General features: G+C 42.4%; 1 protein-coding gene across 3 annotated transcripts in view; it reads right to left on the bottom strand.

Moving 5' to 3' along the window:
- PINX1 (PIN2 (TERF1) interacting telomerase inhibitor 1) overlaps window positions 1–20,056 on the bottom strand; it is an 81,057-nt gene that overhangs the window by 36,603 nt on the left and 24,398 nt on the right. For all 3 annotated transcript variants that reach the window (XM_082469021.1, XM_082469020.1, XM_082469022.1), the window contains one exon: window positions 19,179–19,255. In XM_082469021.1, the coding sequence (XP_082325147.1) occupies window positions 19,179–19,255 (77 nt within the window). The remainder of the gene's footprint in view (window positions 1–19,178; window positions 19,256–20,056) is intronic.

Consider the following 20,056-nt stretch of genomic DNA (forward strand, 5'->3'; position numbering starts at 1 on the left):
GCAAGTGCTGTTATGAGTAAATTGGGTTTCTCTTAGTCACGGTTAACTAAAACAATAGAATGGAGTTTATCTACACGAGCTGGTTGAGAATAAAGTACAAATTCCTAAGGTTACACCACTCTCTCGCCTCGCCTCCCCACGGCCTCCCGTCACAGCACTTACTGAGGCGCTCGCTTAGCAGGAAAATAAATCCACCCCACTCTCCTTTCTGCACAGCAGACCCTAAGTTTAGGTAGTCGCCACCTTGCTGGATCCTTGTCATAGGTCTTTTCAGCTCTACATTTTATTATCACGAGCTCAGCAAGACAGAGACAAATACGTTTCATGTATGTATACTGCTACTAAAAATGGAATGCTAGAACATATAAAAACTTAGGCGAATTCTTCCTAATATCACAGATTAATCCTGCCTCATCCTGCAGAGAGAGAAGGTGGGGATAAATAAAGAAACGGGATGGATTTCCACTGAAGACTTACAAAACTGCACCTCAAACTCAGTTTCTCATATACTAAAGTAGGAGAAAATAAATACGATCCAGGTTATTTGCCTGTACTTACTTCCTACCATTTCAAAGATAATGACACTATTTACATTTGCTTTACGTCTTAATGAGTCTCAAAAATGCGTTCACACACACACTATTTCATCCATACTGTCCAGGTGAGGAAGCAGAAGCACAGAGCAGGTAAGTGGCCAGATAGCAGTGTGGTCCCTCAACCAGAAGTGAAGAATGGAATCCTTTCACCCCGCCTGTGGTTGCACTCAACCTCTACGGACCTCAAGTCAAGGGAGGACCTAGACGGTCCCTTTCAGTTCTAAAACCCTACAACTTGCTCAAAGTCGCACTGAGGGTTAAGTGACAGAACTGGGACTTGCACCTAAGATTTCCGGCTTTTAAAACAATCAATACTCACTGAACTGTGCCAAGCCCCTTCTAATAAATAGAACAACTGTTATCATTCCAACCCAATCCTGGATGCTTTGAGCTTGTGATCAGTGTCTCAAGAATCCTAACTACTAGCCAAACAAAAGCACTTCTATCATTGACCATGGATTTCATTATTGCCCCATGAGAGACTCTGCTGGTCACAGACTGAAAGTGGTAAAGAAAACATCGTATCATGCAAGGGAGCCACTGAAACGTAGCTAACTTACAGCACTGTCCCTCCAGTGTGAAAGGGAAGTAAAGGACATACAAGTCATAAATCCCATCACATACGGTACAAGGAACTCCCTCCCCAGGCGCACACGGAACAACTTCAGGAATAAGCTCAGGGAGTTGACAATGCCTGGGTCACCTGGGCTGGTGAAACAAACCTCTGAGACTTCACGCAGCGTGTTCCTCATGCACCAAAGACAATTCCCTCACAACTTCTCGCTCCACGTACAAGGGTAAACTTCACTATGAAAACAACTTTCACTCGTGGAACACCAATCTAATTTGGATATTCCAGGCTTGGAAGAGCTTTGCATTCCACTCCTAAGTCCGATGATAAAACCACCATTTTTTGAACTTGCTCCCATTCTGGGACTGCAGTCCCTTTGCCAGAACCCAAATGATGACAAAAACCTATGAGTTACCCTACATTCCTAAATCTTCCTTCCTGCTTGCTACTCCCAGATCTAGATTTCCCAAGCAGGCACGAGTAGACAGAGGACAGTGGGCCCAGGAGGAACCAAGGACTCTACTGTTTCCACGCCTCAACTCTGTCCCACACAATCAAGGAGATGAACCATAAGTAAGGAACATGGCAGCCCTCTAGATATGGGGGGGAGGAAGTGCTCACAGAACAGGGGAATTACATTCTACAAAAGAATCAAAATATCTATTCTCTTGTGGCAGGCATCTTTCATCCACCTTTATTCCCTCTCACCTCCAGCTTCCATCCTTGATTTCTATTAATATTAACATAGATGACAAGAAGACTTATTGAAAGGATTTAAGGGAGGAGCAAACTAGGACACATTATGACAAAAACTAGGAACTAACAACTTTGCACTTGAAGAATGACCGTGACATTCTGAACGTATCACATGAAATAACTGAACCATTCTTTGAGCAGAGCTAAATAAATGTTAAAGAATATTATAATTAGTAGGTTCCTCAACAAATTTTGTATTATGAAAACTTTCAGATCTATACAAAATTGGTGAACTCTCAATATTCCTATCAACAGTTAACAAGGTTCTGCCACATCATTACATCATCCCTTGGTTCTTTGCTAATGTAATTTTAAAGCAGTAACCAGAAACTTAACAATGCTTATATGTACTTTTCAATTAAGAAGCAGGAAAATTAACTTGCAATTAAAACAATACATTTGGATTCCCATGAGTATTAAAAAAAGTTCAATCTATCTAACTCACAGTTACCTAGTTTCTTAGTGAGCAACTATTAAAGACACTGGGCCAGGGCCTGTGAATGGACACAAGTCACGGCCGCCATCTAATGGGTAGAAGGGTCAGACAGACACTGTTAGAAGGGTAATGAAGAGGTAGCACACTGAGGCAGCACACATGGAGAGCAAATTCAGACGAGTGCAGAGGTGGGTGAAGCAAGAGGCTGCGGAGAGGAACCCCTTCATGAAGGTATAACTACGACGCTGGCCCCCGGGGGCAGGGACTCCGGTCTGCTTCGTTCCTGCTGCATCCCTAGAGCCAAGAACAGTGCCTGGCACAGAGGCATTTAGTAAAAATCTGCTGAAGCCGTCAACGAGCCAGGACCTTAATTGCAGTGGTTGCTCAGCAGAACAACTACGTGTGCCGCCTCGTCCTTCCTCAGTGGTGGGAAGCAGGACTTGAACTGCGCTGGAAGGACTCGGAAGGCAGAGTGGACCAGGCGAGGGCAATGGAAGAAGAGGCAGTGATGTGGGGAAACAAAGATGTAGGACAAAGGCTGCTGGGGCTGGCTGGGACCGTCCTGGGGGAGATCTGCAGCGCGGGGCAACAGGCGTTAGCACTGGGAAGGCAGAGCAGGGCGACGTGGTGGAGGGTCTGGGGCACGGGTGTTTAAGGGCGTGTGTGTGTGTGTGTGTGTGTGTGTGTGTGTGTGTGTGTGTGTGTGTGTGTGTGTGTGTGTGTGTGTGTGTGTGTGTGTGTGATGTTGGCGATGACTGAGCAGGACAGTAACACTACGAGAGAGATTCTGAGGAAACTGATGATAATAGGACACGCTGAAAAAAGGAAAAGTTGGGGTCAGGGAGACCTGTTCCAAGAGAAATTCAGGGGTAATAACGATCAGGACATCGGCAAACATGGAAAAGCAGGATGAATGCGGTAGGTATGTTCAACATACAAAATCAACAGGAGTTGGTGATGGTCTGAAGGGATATGAAGGTAAAAGGAAAGAAAGAAATCAAATATCATACTCAAGTCCACTATTCAACTATGCAGGGTAAATAAGATACACAATGATGAAAAAGATGCTTCGCGCTCTTACGTTTTTCCCTGCGACTTCGGGTATGTGTTTCATTCACTCATCGTCATTCTCACCTGGAGTGACCCCGCTGATGCCTCAATCTAAAACTCAGGACCAGAGAAGTTAAAGGCTTGGCTCGGAGTCGCAAGTGTGACTGCCAAGAGAGATCTAAGACTACAGAGGAGATACTCCTGTCACTCAGTTCATGACTCTTTCCACTTCAACATCACACTAGTTTCTACTCATCTTTCCCAATAAAGCAATTGTAATTCTAAGAAAGGCACACCTGCAGCAGGTGAGGCCCATCTCTCCTGGTAGAACACCTTGCATTCTTTCTGTGGGAGAGGAAAATGGGAGCCAGGGGCAGACACGTGACCCATGGCTTCCTGCTGCCTACAGGAATCAGCCCAAGTGGCTTCCACGCCGGGTTGTAGCAACAACAGTGCACTTCTGGAGGCTCAGAGTACTTTCTGCAATCCACTCACACATTTCTATGGGCTGAATTAGGAACTGCATGCTTCCATGACACACTGTAGACAACTGAGGCATGCAGCGAATGACCTGCACTTAAATTCACAGGAAGAACGAATATTAGAGCTTAAGGAAAGGAGGGTAACGACAAATACACAACCTCCTTCACTTCAAAGCGGGGGCTTCTGCAGTCTCATCAGGCTCATGTTCTAAAGGTTTGAGTAGGAGACACTCGGATGAGGATGAGGATGAGGATGAGGGTTAGGAAGTGGAGAAAGAGGAGGAGGGAGAGGAAGTCCACAGGAGAGGCCCAGGACAATTTAAAATTTAGATTATTTCCAGACACCTCATATAAGGAAGTAAATCTAAATAGCAAATAGGGTAAGCTTTTGTTTTTTGTATTAAAATTGGAATAATACTAGGGTCAGGATTTGAAAACAACACCCCTGCCCAAGTCTTTTGAGACAGAACAGTTTACAATTTGGAACTGATGGATGAGAAAAAACGTTGTTAACTTTTGAACAAATTTTCCTTTTGTTGTGAAAGGCTTGGATCTTAGTGTTTCTAACCTTCTTTCCTTTAGTAACTATTAGCTGAATATCCCTATCCTCTTACGGAATGGGGAATAGAGATTTTTCCCTCTAAAATAAAAATGTGTGAGGAGACAAAAGGTTTAATCTTTGGTAAGACTCAACTTGAGAGGCTCTGCTACAGAAGCTCTGCTAGGTTGCAGCTGGATGGCAGGGTGAGACGGCCGCCCAAGAAGAGGGAGGCCAGAGCACATATGCAATGACCTCCACCCCGTGTTCCCCAAGCAAGAGTGCCTTTCTAGAGAAACTGAATCCACTGAAGAAAAGACCTGCAAAAATTCTGACATCTGGGGGCTCCCCAAGGAAAAAGCCAAGTCGCCGTGACCACTCCACAGCACAACGCACCAGCTGAGCGGTGCTGCCTGAGCAGCTCTCAGCATCTGCTGACTGACTCTGAAATCAGCGCAGACGGCAAAGGAACGTCAGGCCGTGGGGAAATGCTCCAGCACGAAAGAAACAAACCAAAACCAAAAGAGAAAAGGAGCTCGGGGGGAAAAAGAAAAACCACCTGTAAATCTCATAACATAATGCATTCAGAGACCAGGGAATATATTGTATCCATGAAACGAGAACAAGATGCTATTTAAAAATAAAGGGACAGTCAGATGATGAAAAATAGCTCTGGGAAATTAAAAATATGAGCACAAAACTTAAAATTTTAATAGAAATGTTGGAAGATAAAATTAAGAAAATCTCCCCAAAAGTAGAACAAAAATATAGAAAAACAGGAGACAAAAGATGAGAAATATCTGAGGAATAATCCAAGATGTCCACCACACAACTAATGATTCCAGAAAATACAAAGGGGAAAAAATTATCAAAGAATCAATAAAAGGTAATTTTCTAGAACTGATAGAACATGAAACTGCGCATTGGGAGGCCTATCAAGTGTGTCTGGTGAATAAAAATATCCAACAACTCACGTTTCCACAAGATTTTATAAATCCCAGGATAAGAGGATCCTAAAAACTCCTGAAGACAAGACAGAGAAAACAGATATATGTCATGGATAGAAATAAGAACAGCGCCAACGGATATCAGGAGACACCAGAGCAATGCCTTGAAAATTCTGAAAGAAAATGATTTTCAGTCCAGAATTGTATACCCACACTATCTGCCATGGCATTATGATAGAGATCTTCAGAACTGCATGCCTCCCCAGAAAGCTGCTGGAAGATGAGTGAGGAGACAGACGCAGGATGCAGGACAGAGGAGGTAACAGGAGCAAAGTGGAGGGGAATGTCTAGGAAGACAGACAGCGCAGAGCAGACCCAACAACCAGTCCAGAGTGAGCGGGCAGAAAGGGTCCGAGCAGGGCGGTCTCCCGGGGAAAAGACTGAGCTGACAGATTATCAGACATGTGTGACACTGCAGAAAGTTTTATATGACGTGGCTAGTAGAGGGTACGGGGAAAATTACATGGTTACACCTTTCGTTCCCCACCAGAAAACAGCACAAAATTGTAAAAGGAAATATAGTTACAGTACACTACTTGGCTTAGCAGGGAACAATATTTACATAGTCATAAAAATATAAACACCAAACACTAAAATAACTAATAAGTATAATACATCAGTATTTTGAGTGGTAAAAGGCCTAAATCCTAACCTACCAAAATAAAAGTCCAGGTAATGTTAGACTAACACATCAAGAAAATCAATGCAAGATATGTACCTTAAATATGAAGATAAATACCATAAGATAATCGCCCTATAAATACCATACAAGATACCATGTAAGAAATGAAGTGCTGTAGGAAGCAGGCTTAGGAGATAAGGAGGCGAGGGGTACGAATGAGGAATGCTGCTTTTCGTGATGTTTAGGGCAGCTTAATTTTTTAAATCTATGTACATATATTACTTTGATTAAAAAATAACAATAAATATTTAATGAGTAATCACCCTGTGCTGGAACTGTTCCAAATGCTTTGTAGATGATATCACTTAATTTTCACAATTCTATTAGGTGATACTATTATTATCCCCGTTTTAAAGATGAGGAAATTAAAGCACAGAGAGGTTAAGTAATCTGCCCAGTGTCTCACCGCTAGCAACTGACGGAACCAGGATTCAAATTTAGACAGTGTGGACTAAAATCTGAAGATCTTAACTTTGAAGTAAGCCAGGAAAATTTATAATCCATAATTTTGGAAAAAGCTATCTGATTTTCTTTCACTTACTGATAAACCTAGACAATCAAAACCAATCAGACTAACAGACATGAGTAAGGAGAAAGCATTTATTTTCTCATACCTAAAATCCTATATTTTTCTATCAACAACAACAAAAATCGCAGCCTAAACAGCAAGAGCAGCAGAAAAGGGAAAGTTGGAAAAAATTGCAGTCACACAAACTATAGTTAAAAAATGACTAAGTTTCCTTGATATATGAATTTGTTGGAAAACCATTTATCAACAGCCTGTTTCTCTCCAGCAGAGTCCCTCAAGCCAAGAGCCATGTCATTCCCCTTTGACTGATTAATTAGCCAATCAGGGGACATTTTTCATTGTGAGGCATGATGGTTTATTCCAGCTAATGTTTGGTCTCTAATGGCGACACATTAAAGCCAACTCGGCTATTTTACCCTGTGGAGTGACCAAAAGGAAAGGATAGAAGATAAATCAAAAGAGCTCCCTTCAGTTTCCCTTCAGTCCTTAACAAAACCCCCAAGGAGCAAATGGCTGCAGGAAAGATCCTCTACCAATAAAGAGAAAAAAACAAAGAAAAGAAAGGTGGAAACGCGTTCAAGCCAAGGGGGATCCTTTCCTGTTTCTGAAGAGCAATAATTTATTCTCTGTTGATTAACAGACCACTGATAGAACAGGCACCAAAAAGTCAATATCTAGCTCCTCTTGCTTTTATCAAAAGCTGTGCTCAATAGAAAACTTAGCTCTGCAATGCTTCTTCCTCACTCGGAACGATCTCGCCTGCGCTCTGCATTAGACGAGGCTAGCGAGGGACCTGATCGAAGGCACTACTTACACACCGGCCTCGCCACAGTCAGGCAGCTGCCCACTGTGCTCCAAGTTCTCTAAGCTTCTCGCCCTTCTCCACGCCCCTGACAGGCACCAAAGCACGGAGAAGCAGACGTTCAAATATCAGCGGAGTATGAGCTCCTACCGAGGACAGATGTGAGTATTCACATATGCAGGAGACAGGAAGCACATCTTAACCATGCTTAGTACACCGCTGACCACACTCAGCAAGACGGGTCCAAGCAGCCAGTCTTTGCTGTGCAATTCCACTTGATCACAAACTAGCAGTCTGTGTCAGATGAGATCACAAACACGTCTCATTTGTCCTGAAGAGGATTTACCACCTCCGCCATCACTGTTACTATTTTGTGAATCTTGGATTCCTGCTATGGAGAAAAATAAAGCAAAGGAGAAGGTACAGGAGTGTCAGGGTTTTTTGTTGTTATTGTTTGTGTTTTCAGCTATAAACAGGATAAATCAAGGAAGGCCAAGTGAGATGACATTTGCACAAAAACGTGAAGGAGGTAGGGGGCAAACATTCCACGCAGAGGAGCCGCCAAGTACTGAAACTTAAGGCAGGAACACTCCTGAACTACTGGAGGAACGGCAAGGAAGCCAGAGTGACAAGAGCAGAGCAGGCAGGGAGAACCAGAGGTGAGCATGGCAGTGACAGTGAGAGCGCGTGTGAGAGCCGGGCAGGCGTGGGTGTGGTCACGCGGGACTTCAGGCCACTGTTAAGGACTGGCCTTTTACTCTGAGTGTGACAGGGAAACTTCGGAGGGTTCTGAACAAAGTAGTGACATGATCTCAATCCCATTTTCAAAAGATCACTCAAGCTGCTCTGGGAAAAATACTCTGTAGAAAAGATTCTACGTATTAGATTCTCACAGATAACTTTTTACATCATGGTCAAGGTGTTTTTATGGCCATCTCCTCCAGCAGAGGACCATGCATTCTGAGACGGAGCCGAGTCCTATTGTCCTGTAGCTTCAGCAATTAGAGTAATGACTGGGACACACTAGGTACTCAATAAACAATTACAGAATGGTTAAATGTTTATAACTTTGAAGTTTTTCCTGCTTTTCCATTAATAAGTACCAAGAAACTATACTTTCTGTGGAAGAGAAGAAAACAGAACTATACATAACCTGTAAGAGAATACCTTTTGTGTCTGACTTCCAGAGTATCAATAGAAGTAAAGGTCATACTAGGTACAAAGAATCATCTTGGTTCAAAACTTAATATCCCTGGTAAACTATTTACTATTTTGTCTTAGTTTTCATATCTCCAAGGATGTTATGTTGCTTAGATGGATTCCAGTGAAAAGAAAGGATAGGATAATGGCGTCCTGATACCTCTTAAATAGACTGTCCCTCAATTCTCTTAGGCATTTGATTCTACTGGTAAATGTCTGCAAAAGTTAAATTTTCTAGGACCTCTCTAGATAATCTGTACTGTCCACACCCTCTTTAAATGGGAACATTTTTTATATCTCACTTAATCTCTGAAATTCACATTAAAAATGTTTTCCCTTTCTAGTGCTAATGGAATCAGACTGATTTCCAGGATGATGACAGAAACAGTCCTGCTGGGTACAGGGGCATAAACTACATGATCCTAAGGGTCTTTCTGTCCTTGGGATCCATTATCCTTATATGAACAAACAGACTCTAAAGGTACTAAAACACTATAAATCTTTTGGGACTAGCGACAGCACGAAATCCATTTTGAACATTTTGTTAACTTCACTACCATCATCTCCATGGATACTCAATAAACGATGAGAAGAAAAAGCTTCCATTTCAGTTTTCTTTCATTTTTTTAAAGCAATGAGTTCTTTACACTCTAAACAAATGCCTATACCTCTCCCCCAAATTGTACAGGACATCATATTAGAAGGAAGATTACCACCTCAGTCATTACCTATCTTAAATGTTAATTAAAACAGAATTGATGTGCTACGAAGTCCTCTCTAATGGCTGTAATGGCAAAATGACAACAAAAGCCTCTCTGCTAGAGAAATTTAAGGGAGGACTCATTGGCAATGAGTGGGTTTAGTCGGTACACTTATATTAAATGTCAGTCAGCACGTGACTGTGCACACTGGATTAAAATGTTCACATTTCTAAACGTCCAGTGGGAGTTATTAACCACCATCGTAACTGTGTGAGTGTTAATTCCAGTGACGACAGTGCGCTTAGCAGCAGCAGCTCAGACGCGCTGGGCACTTACCGTACGCGAGGGACTCTGCTAAGAGCTCCACGTGCCTTGTTATTTCATCCTTGCTGGATATGTTATCATCCCCATTTTATGAAGGAAGAAGCTGAGACTCAGAGAGGCTAAATAACTTACCCCAAACCACACAGTCTTCAAACTACTCATGGGCTCAAATACAGGTTTATGAAACTCTGAAGTGTCTATTCTCAATACTATATTTCACTTAATGAGCCCCCCTTTAGAAGAAACCAGAGAAAAGAGAACATTTCATTAGATGACATCACTTCCTCCGTCTCTTGGTTTAGATAATTCTACCAGGCTTACCATCAATGGATAATCACAGAACCGTAGAATGACGGGTCCTAGAAGAGCCATTTCAGTTATCTAGATAACCCCACGCCCTGCCCCCGCCAAAGGAACGGCTTAAAACAAGAACAACCATTTTATTAGCACACTATTTCTTTGGGCCAGGAATTCAAGGAAAAGCCTGGCTGGCTGGGTCTGCCCGGGGTCTCTAACGTGGCTACTGTCAAAAAGGGATTAGAGCTGGCATAGCAGGGGGCTGGCCAGGCACTTCTTGCTCTTTGTGTAGACTTGGGTACCCGCGTCATTCTCTGTGTCACGGTCTCTCCATGCAGGCTACTTTGGGCTCTGGGCTTTCTGACAATCTGGGGGCTCATGGCAGCTGGGCTGCTTACATGAAGGCTGAAGGCTTCAAGAGCAAGAATTTTAGCTGACGAAGCCTCAGAGGTCACACAGATCCCCACCGCTACATGCAAGTCACAAGCCCGCCCACCTGGAAGCGGAGGGCACTGGGCTCCATCTTCTGACGAGAAACCGGCAGGGGTCAATCTAGAAGAGCATGTGGAATGCGAGGCATCACTGAGGCCATCTTTGGAAAACAGAATCTACTACAAGAACATACAATTCAACACTCTCATTTTATAAATAAGAACATGAAGTTTACAGATAAAATAGGGATATCCACAACAACTATCTTGACAGGATACCTTCACCTTGACACTCACCATTCCTAATAACTCTTTTAAGTCTTGAATCTCTAGGGCAACTTGCTATTTCACCTCACTATTATTTAATTTCGTATTTGAACACATCAAACACTTTTCACATTCATCTCCTGGATAAAGACCATAAGTAGATAAAGTCAAAACTGCCCAAGTACATGAGAATAAGGAAGAGGAATCAAGTAATGTTCTTTCCTTTGTAGTCTAGGAAAATGTAAAACTTCAAGTCAAGTACTATTTCAAATGTGAGTATTTCATGTGTTCTCTTTCCTCCAGAATCAAAGAACCTTAGACTTGGAAGAGCTCACATGCACGTAGTTCAGACTCTCACCTATTGCAGGAATCCCTCCAGGAAATTAACCACGAGGTACATCCTATCCAGCTGGCCAGCTCTGACGGCCCATGCTGCTTCCCTTCACTGAGTAGAAATCTTTCTGTGAATTTCATCCATCAGTACTAGTTCCTCCTCTGAAGTTTACCAAACAAATCTGTTCCTTTCCTAGGGGACCACTGAAACCATTCAAAAGTTTGAAAGTTCGAAGTCAGGATCTCTCTGTAGTCCAGGCAGCATTTCCTAAGTGCTCATCTGATTGTTCCTGTGTGTAGCATGCTTTCCAGATACCTCTATCCCTAATGCCATGCTCTGAACACATTCTTATAAAATACGGGACCCAGGCCTGAACAGAAGAGTTCAAATACAGTCACCAGTGCAGAAAACACCCCAAACACCTGCTGCTTTCAGCTGCTTCTAAAGCAGCCCAAGCCTGCATTCAGGACAGTTGTCACACTGCATATTTTGGCTTAGGTTAAACTTGTGGTGAGGTTACATGTCCCAGGCTCTAAGTTAATTCTCATTCAACTGCTACCAGATTAATTCTTTCCAAGGATTAAATGAGACTTTACATATCTTCACAAAATTTCATCTATTTAGTTTTGGCCAAATGTCCCAGCTTAGAGAGATTATTTTGAATCTTGATTCTGTTATCAATGGTCAAAACACTTGGGACTTCCCAGTGGTTAAGACTCTGTGCTTCCACTGCAGGGGGCACGGGTTCGATCAGATCCCGCATGCCATGCGGCGCAGCCAAAAACAAAAAAACAAAAAAAAAACACATGCTGACAAGAATTACTGACGTCATCATTGCTGGCAAAAAACAAACTATATAAATGTATTATTTATATAGTATTAATATCATTTATTAGTGTTAATAAATACATTATATTATTATAACAATTACATTATTAAAAATAATGTTATTTATTAGTACTATTTATATAGTAGTATATATAAATGTATTATTTAGCTTGTTTGTGGGCTTAGTTTAAATTTATCTCTGACTAAAAGGTTCTTCATCATAAGATTACCTTAAGCAAGCACTAGGCTGGAAAGCTGCTCACCTTTTGAATGGTGATGCAGATCTGGGTGAGGCAGGAGGCAGAGTGAGAGAGGTCTGCAGGAAGTGGGGACATTCAAAGTTAAGAGCCCACATCTGGTGAGCCATTTACAAAACTCAACCCAGTTCACAAATACGGGTTATGAACATGAAAATTCAGAACTAGTGAGAAACAGCCTTCATTTCAAAGGTGTTTCAAGTAAAAAATTAAAAAAAAAAAAAAGAAAGAGAGAGAGAGACTTCTTTCCCCAGTGATCTTCCCTCTGAGTTATTTAGGGTAGTCTACAGAACTAGAAGAAAGACTGGTCTAAAATACCCCATGAATTCAACCACCCAAAAGAGAAGAGTCTGCTTGGAAGTTAGTTTTCAGATTTGACAATCAGCAAGAAATGGGAAAGGGGATTGGTGATGATTAATGAGAAAGGGACACAAACCACAGTGAAGTCATGCTTTGGTTCAAAAAGCAAAAGCTATCAGAGGAATGCACGGCAAGTGATCATTAGCTGGGTATCCTGAGAGAACATAAGAAATACATGGTTTCTAATTCAATCACGTTATAAGGGTGAAGAAAATGACAATTATTTGGCCCAAAGCCTATGCCAGAAGCGTGTTGTTTAGAGAAACAAAGTAGAAATGCTGGTAACACACTCTCAGTCCTCGCTATGGTTTAGGAGTATTTTCTCTAGTGATAAGGCTGAATCAGGAAACAAGCTGGATAGAGGAAGGAAACTGGGAAGGTGGGGGAGGGAAAAAATGAGAGAAGGGAAAAAAAAAAAAGGAGTATCAGGAAGTTCAACGAGATAGGAACTAACAGAATTTGTTTTTCAGTATCTCCAACTTCAACTTGCAACCAAGTGAGAAAAGACACACACACACACTTGTGCCTCTAACTCCCAGCAGGCACTGGCCAGCACAAGTACCCACGGCGGGTCTCATGGGGCCCTGGTAATTTCAATTCAACATATTCAATTATCTCTTTGTCTCCGTAGGAAGTGCATACATCTCCAGTTTAGGCATACTCCAATCCAGAGTTACCGTCTTCCCATGAATATAGTCAGAGTGTAGTCCCTGAAGAGACAGAAAGGCTTTAACTTCTACCGCAATGAAAAACAGTCAAGCCTGTGAAAAACTATTCCAGAGTGAAATGCAATGCTGGAAAACCAATTTCTGGCAAACAGGATTGATTTTTAAAAACATAAAATGGCATAAGCAAACATTCATTCAATAATCCTTCCTCAAAAATCTACTATGGACACTAGTGGATTATGCTTGGAATTGGATTGAAATTAGTTGACGGAATTTTCCTGTTCTCAGGGAAGAGAGAGTTATTTACTGATCAAAACATTTCAAAAGGAAAAAAATACTTCAAATATCAACCGTGAAGCTATACAAGCCATGATTTTTAAGATGAGTAACAATTAAGTCCATTTTTTTAAAAACAGAAGTACAATGAAATTTCAATTTACTGAATCCCTACCATGTGCCAAGCACTGAACAGATCACACCCTGGGGACCCAGGAACGAGTACAGCATAAGTCCTCTCTCTTTAAGTAGGTCATTGTCCAGTGTATGTGACAGATGAGAAAGTCCACATGTAAAAATACAGTAGATCGATTTCTTCATTAAATGTATAAAGGTCAGAGACAGAATAGAAGGCATAATTTAAACTTCATAAACATGTCCTGGACATCTTGAGTTTAGCTTGGGTTGTTGTTTTGTTTTGATGTGAATTTCTTTTTATTTCTACATATTATAAGCAACTCATACTACCCTCACAAAGAAAATTTTCATTTTAAGTGATTTTTTTTGGATTGGGAAGAGTTTTGTTTTGTTTTGTTTTTATGCATAGTCCTGGATTTAAAGCTTCTTTCTGGTTCAGGGACTCCTGTGAAAATCAGATGAAAGCACTGGACTTTATATATCCAAACACACATGCACACAGACCCACACACAAATTCTTTATGCAATTCAAAAGAGTTCACCAACCTCCCCATAATGAGTGTACCCCGAGACACTGCCCAAGGAGCTCTCCTATACTGACACATTACAGATGGCAAACCTGTCACATTATGATACACCCTGTATTTATATATCACTTTATGGTTTGATATACTTCCAGAATTACTAAAGTAAATGACTTAACCGATAGCCTTGGGCTTTAGAGACATCAAATGACCTGATTCTACAAGGCGTTCTCGAAAGACCCATGAGATAGAAGACATAAAATCTAGCATGGAAAAGTGCAGGAGGCAGGTCACTGAAACTACAATCAGCCCTTAAAAACCTGGGTATTGATCATTACTGATATGAGCGGACTGAGCATCAGACTGTGAGAGATCCAATGAGCCCTATACATGATATTCTATTTCAGATCAGACAATTCAATTGGCAGCAGTGATTGCTGGGGGGAGGGACTGTGGTGGAGGGAGTGTGGCTGTAAGTGGGGCCAGCGTGAGGGAGACGTTCGTGGTGAGGGAACAGTTCTGTGTCTGAATTCGACAGTGGTTACAGGATCCACAAACGTGATGACATGGCACAGAACTACACACAGATCGCACCAACATCAGTTTCCTAGTTTTCATCTTGTATGATAGTTAATAAGATGCAACCCCTCTGTACTATCTTTGCAACTCCCTGTGAATCTATAATTATTTCAAAATTAAAAGTTTAAAAAAAACAAAAAGCAAAAAACCTCATGACTGGTATTAATTAAGGGCTGCTAATGTTTTGGGGAGATGTGTGTGTGTGTGTGTGTGTGTGTGTATTCAGATCATTCAGTTCATTTGAGAGACCAGAAAATACACAAGTAACATGGTATCTATGCTCCAGGAACTCAAGCTAGCTTGTTCTTAATTCAGCCTGCCTGCAGCTCCAATGGCAAAGTAAAATGTTCCCAAAGCTGGCCCAGGCATTTGGTAATATGCTTCCGAACCCCTAACAGTTCATCTCTGATTGAAGGCAAGGTAGTGACATTTTGAAACTTAAACTATTATTTTCAGCAAAATGAGAATCATTTTTCCACAAAGTTCTGATAAAGTATTAACTATTTATGTCTCTGGCAAAATCTCAAATAAAATTTCTACATCATAACTAGATCATTAAAAATGCAGATTTTTTTTTTTTTTTTTAAACACAACAAAAGTTAATTAACATTGGCAGTAGTGTGGTATAGGGGAAAGAACACTGACTTTGGAGTCAGAGGGACCTGGATTTCAATCCCATCTGCGCCACTTCGGAGCTTGGTAACAAACCTTTCTGAGCCTCTCTGCAAGAAGGTCGATAATGATGCCTACTTCATAAGATAGTTATGAGGATTAAATAGAGAAACAAGTGTCTAGTGCAGTGTCTGGCACGCAGAAGCTTAATAAAGCTGTAATTTCTATTATCGTAACAGCCAGGGGTTGTAGAAGTCAACGGGCTGGGCTTAATGTGAGAGGTATGCTGCTCCCCAAGCCTGATGTGGACAACGCCCAAGGTTCTTTAAACCTAGATGCAAAGACAGGATCAATACCAGCACCTTATCCAAAGCACCCAGAGAGGTACTACCGCTTTAACATTTCATACCACCATGGTTTCTGAGACTCCAGAATCTGACCTCCAGCAGCACCTTGGCCTTGGCAATGCCAAAGATTAACTTGAGGCCAATGTTGCTATGGGGGTCAAGGGAGTAAAACAAAGCAATATTCCTTCCAGCTGAACACAGGAGCCAAAAGACGTTGTTTTCAAACAGATCTGATCAAAGGACTCCAGCCCTCAGCTAGAAGGGCTGTTGTAATTATCATGGTAAGGTTTCTTAGCAATGGTTTACTTAGCAACAAGGAAGGTACAGGTATGCCTCCATAAAAGCGAACTCAATATACGAAAATCTATATGTGTGTAAAAGACAAACTTAAAAGTGACTGCTTTACAGACAGGCGTTTTATTTGGTGCCTAAAAAATGTGATTAGATTTAAGTACATATACACATGCAGGTGTATGTCAAATGTAAAATACTGCAGAGATAAAAGAAACGAAACTGAGTTATTTGTAGTGAGGTGGATGGACCTAGAGTCTGTCACACAGAGTGAAGTAAGTCAGAAAGAAAAAACAAATACTGTATGCTAACACATATATATGGAATCTTAAAAAAAAAAAAAAAAAAAAGGTCACGAAGAACCTAGGGGCAGGACGGGAATAAAGACACAGACCTACACAGAGAATGGACTTGAGGACACGGGGAGGGGGAAGGGTAAGCTGGGACGAAGTGAGAGAGTGGCATGGACATATATACACTACCAAACGTAAAATAGATAGCTAGTGGGAAGCAGCCGAATAGCACAGGGAGATCAGCTCGGTGCTCTGCGATCACCTAGAGGGGTGGGATAGGGAGGGTGGGAGGGAGGGAGACGCAAGAGGGAAGAGATATGGGGATATATGTATACGTATAGCTGATTCACTTTGTTATACAGCAGAAACTAACACACCACTGTAAGGCAATTATACTCCAATAAAGATGTTAAAAAAACAAAACACTGCAGAGGCCCCATGCGCTCCCTGCGGCACATGCAGCAGTGCGACCAGCGGCAGCGGCATCGCCCGGGAGCTCCTCAGAAATGCAGAATCTCAGATCCCACCCAGCCCTTGTGAAACAGAACCCACAGCTTAACAAAAGTCCCAGAGGATTTGTGTACACATGAGGATTGAGAAGCCCTGCTCTAGGCAATAGTCCTGACACTCCAGCCAGAGGCTCCACCTGCAGAGTTACCCGTCAGGGCCTCTACTAGTGGTTCTCAATCCTTACTCCTCATTACACGGTAGAATAAACACCTGAATCATCTGGGTAGGATATTTTTTTCTTTTAATTAAAAAAAAAACAAAAACAAAAGGGCTCTCTCTTTTTTTTACATGCTGATGTAACCCTAACCCAGACTTTGGATTTCACTGATCTGGGGTGGGACCCTGACAAGAGCAGTTTTTTAAAGCTCCTCAGCCCATTCTCGTGCAACCGTGGTGGAGAAGCGCTGCTCTAGAGCAGGAGCTCCACCTTGATAGAACACAGCCTCTCCACCAAGCAGGATCTTAAATGCATCAGCAGAATGAGAGATTAAGATGTGCCTGGATATCATTCTTGCACAAAACACAGAATTATATCAAGGTTGGTCTTCTCCACACCAAGTGTACCAAAATAGATTTTCCCTGGGCTAGTAGTACTAGGGAACTGTTTCTGGAACTCCTCAAATACAGAGGAACGGCTCACTTTAACAAGATCATAAACGACTATACCGCCAAAAAGTCAAGTACCGCGCAGTGTTGAAAAACCTTATGGCACCCAACACCAGTAAGCCCTCAAATAGATGGCGATCAGAGGATGAGAAACCTCTCATCTCCTATAACGAAAAGCTTTCCTGTGCTTACCACATAAATTCTTTTAAAGTTCTACCAGAAGCCCATAAATAATATTTCCTTCCCCGATCTGTTGAACTGTACAATTTCAAAAAGGATGCTGGAGAGAGAGGACGCGGGCTGGGGGCAACGAAGGCTGGCAGCAGGGAGAACCAAGTAATCCAAGAAGGCAAGGATTCGGGAAAGCCGGTGCAGTGGGAATGCACGACCGGGAGAGCTGGGACAGAAAGACAGTCGCCGGGGGCCCAGGGAGGGGCGTGGGGCTGAGGTCAAGGCGCAGGGTATGGCCAGGTGGGGCTGTTAGGGCAGAGCAGAGGCTCAGAGAGCATCCCTGAGGGTACTGAGGACGCTGGACGGAGGGGAAGACTGAGATAAGCCAGGGGTGACGTCCTTGTGAGCCAGGCAGAGGGCCTAACCCACATCCCACAGGAACCAGGGAAGGGCGGAGCAGAGCTGTGACCAGAAGCTGGGTTGTCTGATGACCCTGAACAGCCTCCTGCGAATGAAGCATCCAGCGCAGCCTGAAGTCAGGACGCCCCCTCCCTCATGACCCACCCACCTGCCTGGACGTAACTCAGCAGAGCTGCAGGCACTGCCGCTCAGCAGGCCCCGGGGCCCAGGCCTGCCTCCTCTGTCCTCACAGCTACACATGCGGGGGCAGAAAAGTGCTGAAAGACTAGGAGTTTGGTCCTAACCTACAAAGGAAGTCACCAAACAAAATTTCCAATAACTGGTAATTCTGAAGTCTTTGAAAATTATATTAAGTAACAAATAGCTACCATCCTGGAAAATTTTCTGACAGTCAGGAGAAATGTCAGAAATAAATGAAACACGTCTTTTTTGCTCTGTAGTCATCAGGGCCTTGACTAGGAACCAATAAAGGAACGTGAGTATGACACATCAGATTAGTTGAGTGATAGTTACCATAGCTAGTGAGAGCAACCATATATTTCAGATTTTCATAGATATCAATAAGATCAATTTTAAATATTTTTATCCCATTATCTCCAGAAACGCATATTCTAAGAATCCTAATATTCTGATATCCAAACGACATGCAGGGCTGTCTCTTACAGTTGGAAATGGCACAAAGAACTTTGTGCTGTATTACAGAGCCCAATTTAATAGTTAGGATCATGAATTCTGGATGCACCCCATTCAGGGTACAGTTTAGTCACTCGATTCTTGTCTTCTAGTTTTGAAACAAACAATATTGTACAATGGAGGAAATACCACATCTAAATCCCTTCCAGATTCTCCATTCCGATCCAACACTGTCTCAAAATGCTTTTCAAGTGGAAGAGCCCAGGACGGAGCGTGAGTCTGACAGTCTTCCCCACAGCCAATACTCCAGAGAGCTACGCAGTCTGAGCAAAGCGGGCAAAATCGCTGCCTGCAACGCCTCCCTCTCTCGTGCAGATGGGAGAGACGCTGGCCCCTTGGAATCTATCAGCAACAGGCATTCTTCCCGGAGGTAGTCTAGTCCTCACACCAGGAAGGAAAAAACCCCAGATAACACACATTCTTTTTAAAGTTCCTTATAATACATATCATCTATCAAGTATTACTATTAAGAGGATACCATTTAGCCTTTGTATGAAGCCTCTAGAAGTTTTTTTTGGTAACTTTGTCTGGAAAGTACTATCAGTAATAAATATACATAGTTCTCTACACCGTTGAAAAATCAATCGTATGTGGTTTAATACCTCGGGAGTCTTCTTATTCTGTCTTTTCCCAAAAATGCAGTCAAGATCTGTTTGGCTCCGAGATGAGAGATCCTTCCCTAGAAAAACATGATGCCTTCAGTAATACATTCTTTCTAAAATAAGGAATACAAATATAAACTATGAAACTCCTGAAAGCAAGATGGGTTTTGGAAAAGAAATAAACAATTTTGTAAACTACTGACCTTCTGTTTCCCCTTCACAGATTACTGCAATTAAATAAATTTAAAAATCACTTAAAAATCAAATAAGTGAACCAGAACCCTTGACTTTCTCTTAATGTTAGAACAGCCCTGAGCATGGAGATCGAGAGGAAAGCTCAAATCTAAAGCAGCTCTACTACTGGTATGCCTTCAAGGTATGATTTCTGGGCCTCTGGGCTCCCCACTTAGAAAACAGATCCCGTTTACTTCAAGGAGACATAAGCTACATACTTAGGATTATGAAATGCAGGATAAAAAAAATGCTGCTAAGAAACATAGCTCCAAAACCCCATATGAGCACAGGAATGAGAACATACTGCATTTGACACATAGAAGCTCAATAATTAATTGAATGAATGAAATTCTTTTTTTTTTTTTTTTTTTTTTTAATTATTTATTTATTTATTTTTGGCTGTGTTGGGTCTTCGTTTCTGTGCGAGGGCTTTCTCTAGTTGCGGCAAGCGGGGGCCACTCTTCATCGCGGTACGCGGGCCTCTCACCATCGCGGCCTCTCCCGCCGCGGAGCAGGGGCTCCAGACGCGCAGGCTCAGTAATTGTGGCTCACGGGCCCAGCCGCTCCGCGGCATGTGGGATCCTCCCAGACCAGGGCTCGAACCCGTGTCCCCTGCATCGGCAGGCAGACTCTCAACCACTGCG

The sequence above is a fragment of the Balaenoptera physalus genome (genome assembly GCF_965194825.1).
Source record: "Balaenoptera physalus genome assembly, chromosome: 7".
NCBI lineage: Eukaryota > Metazoa > Chordata > Mammalia > Artiodactyla > Balaenopteridae > Balaenoptera > Balaenoptera physalus.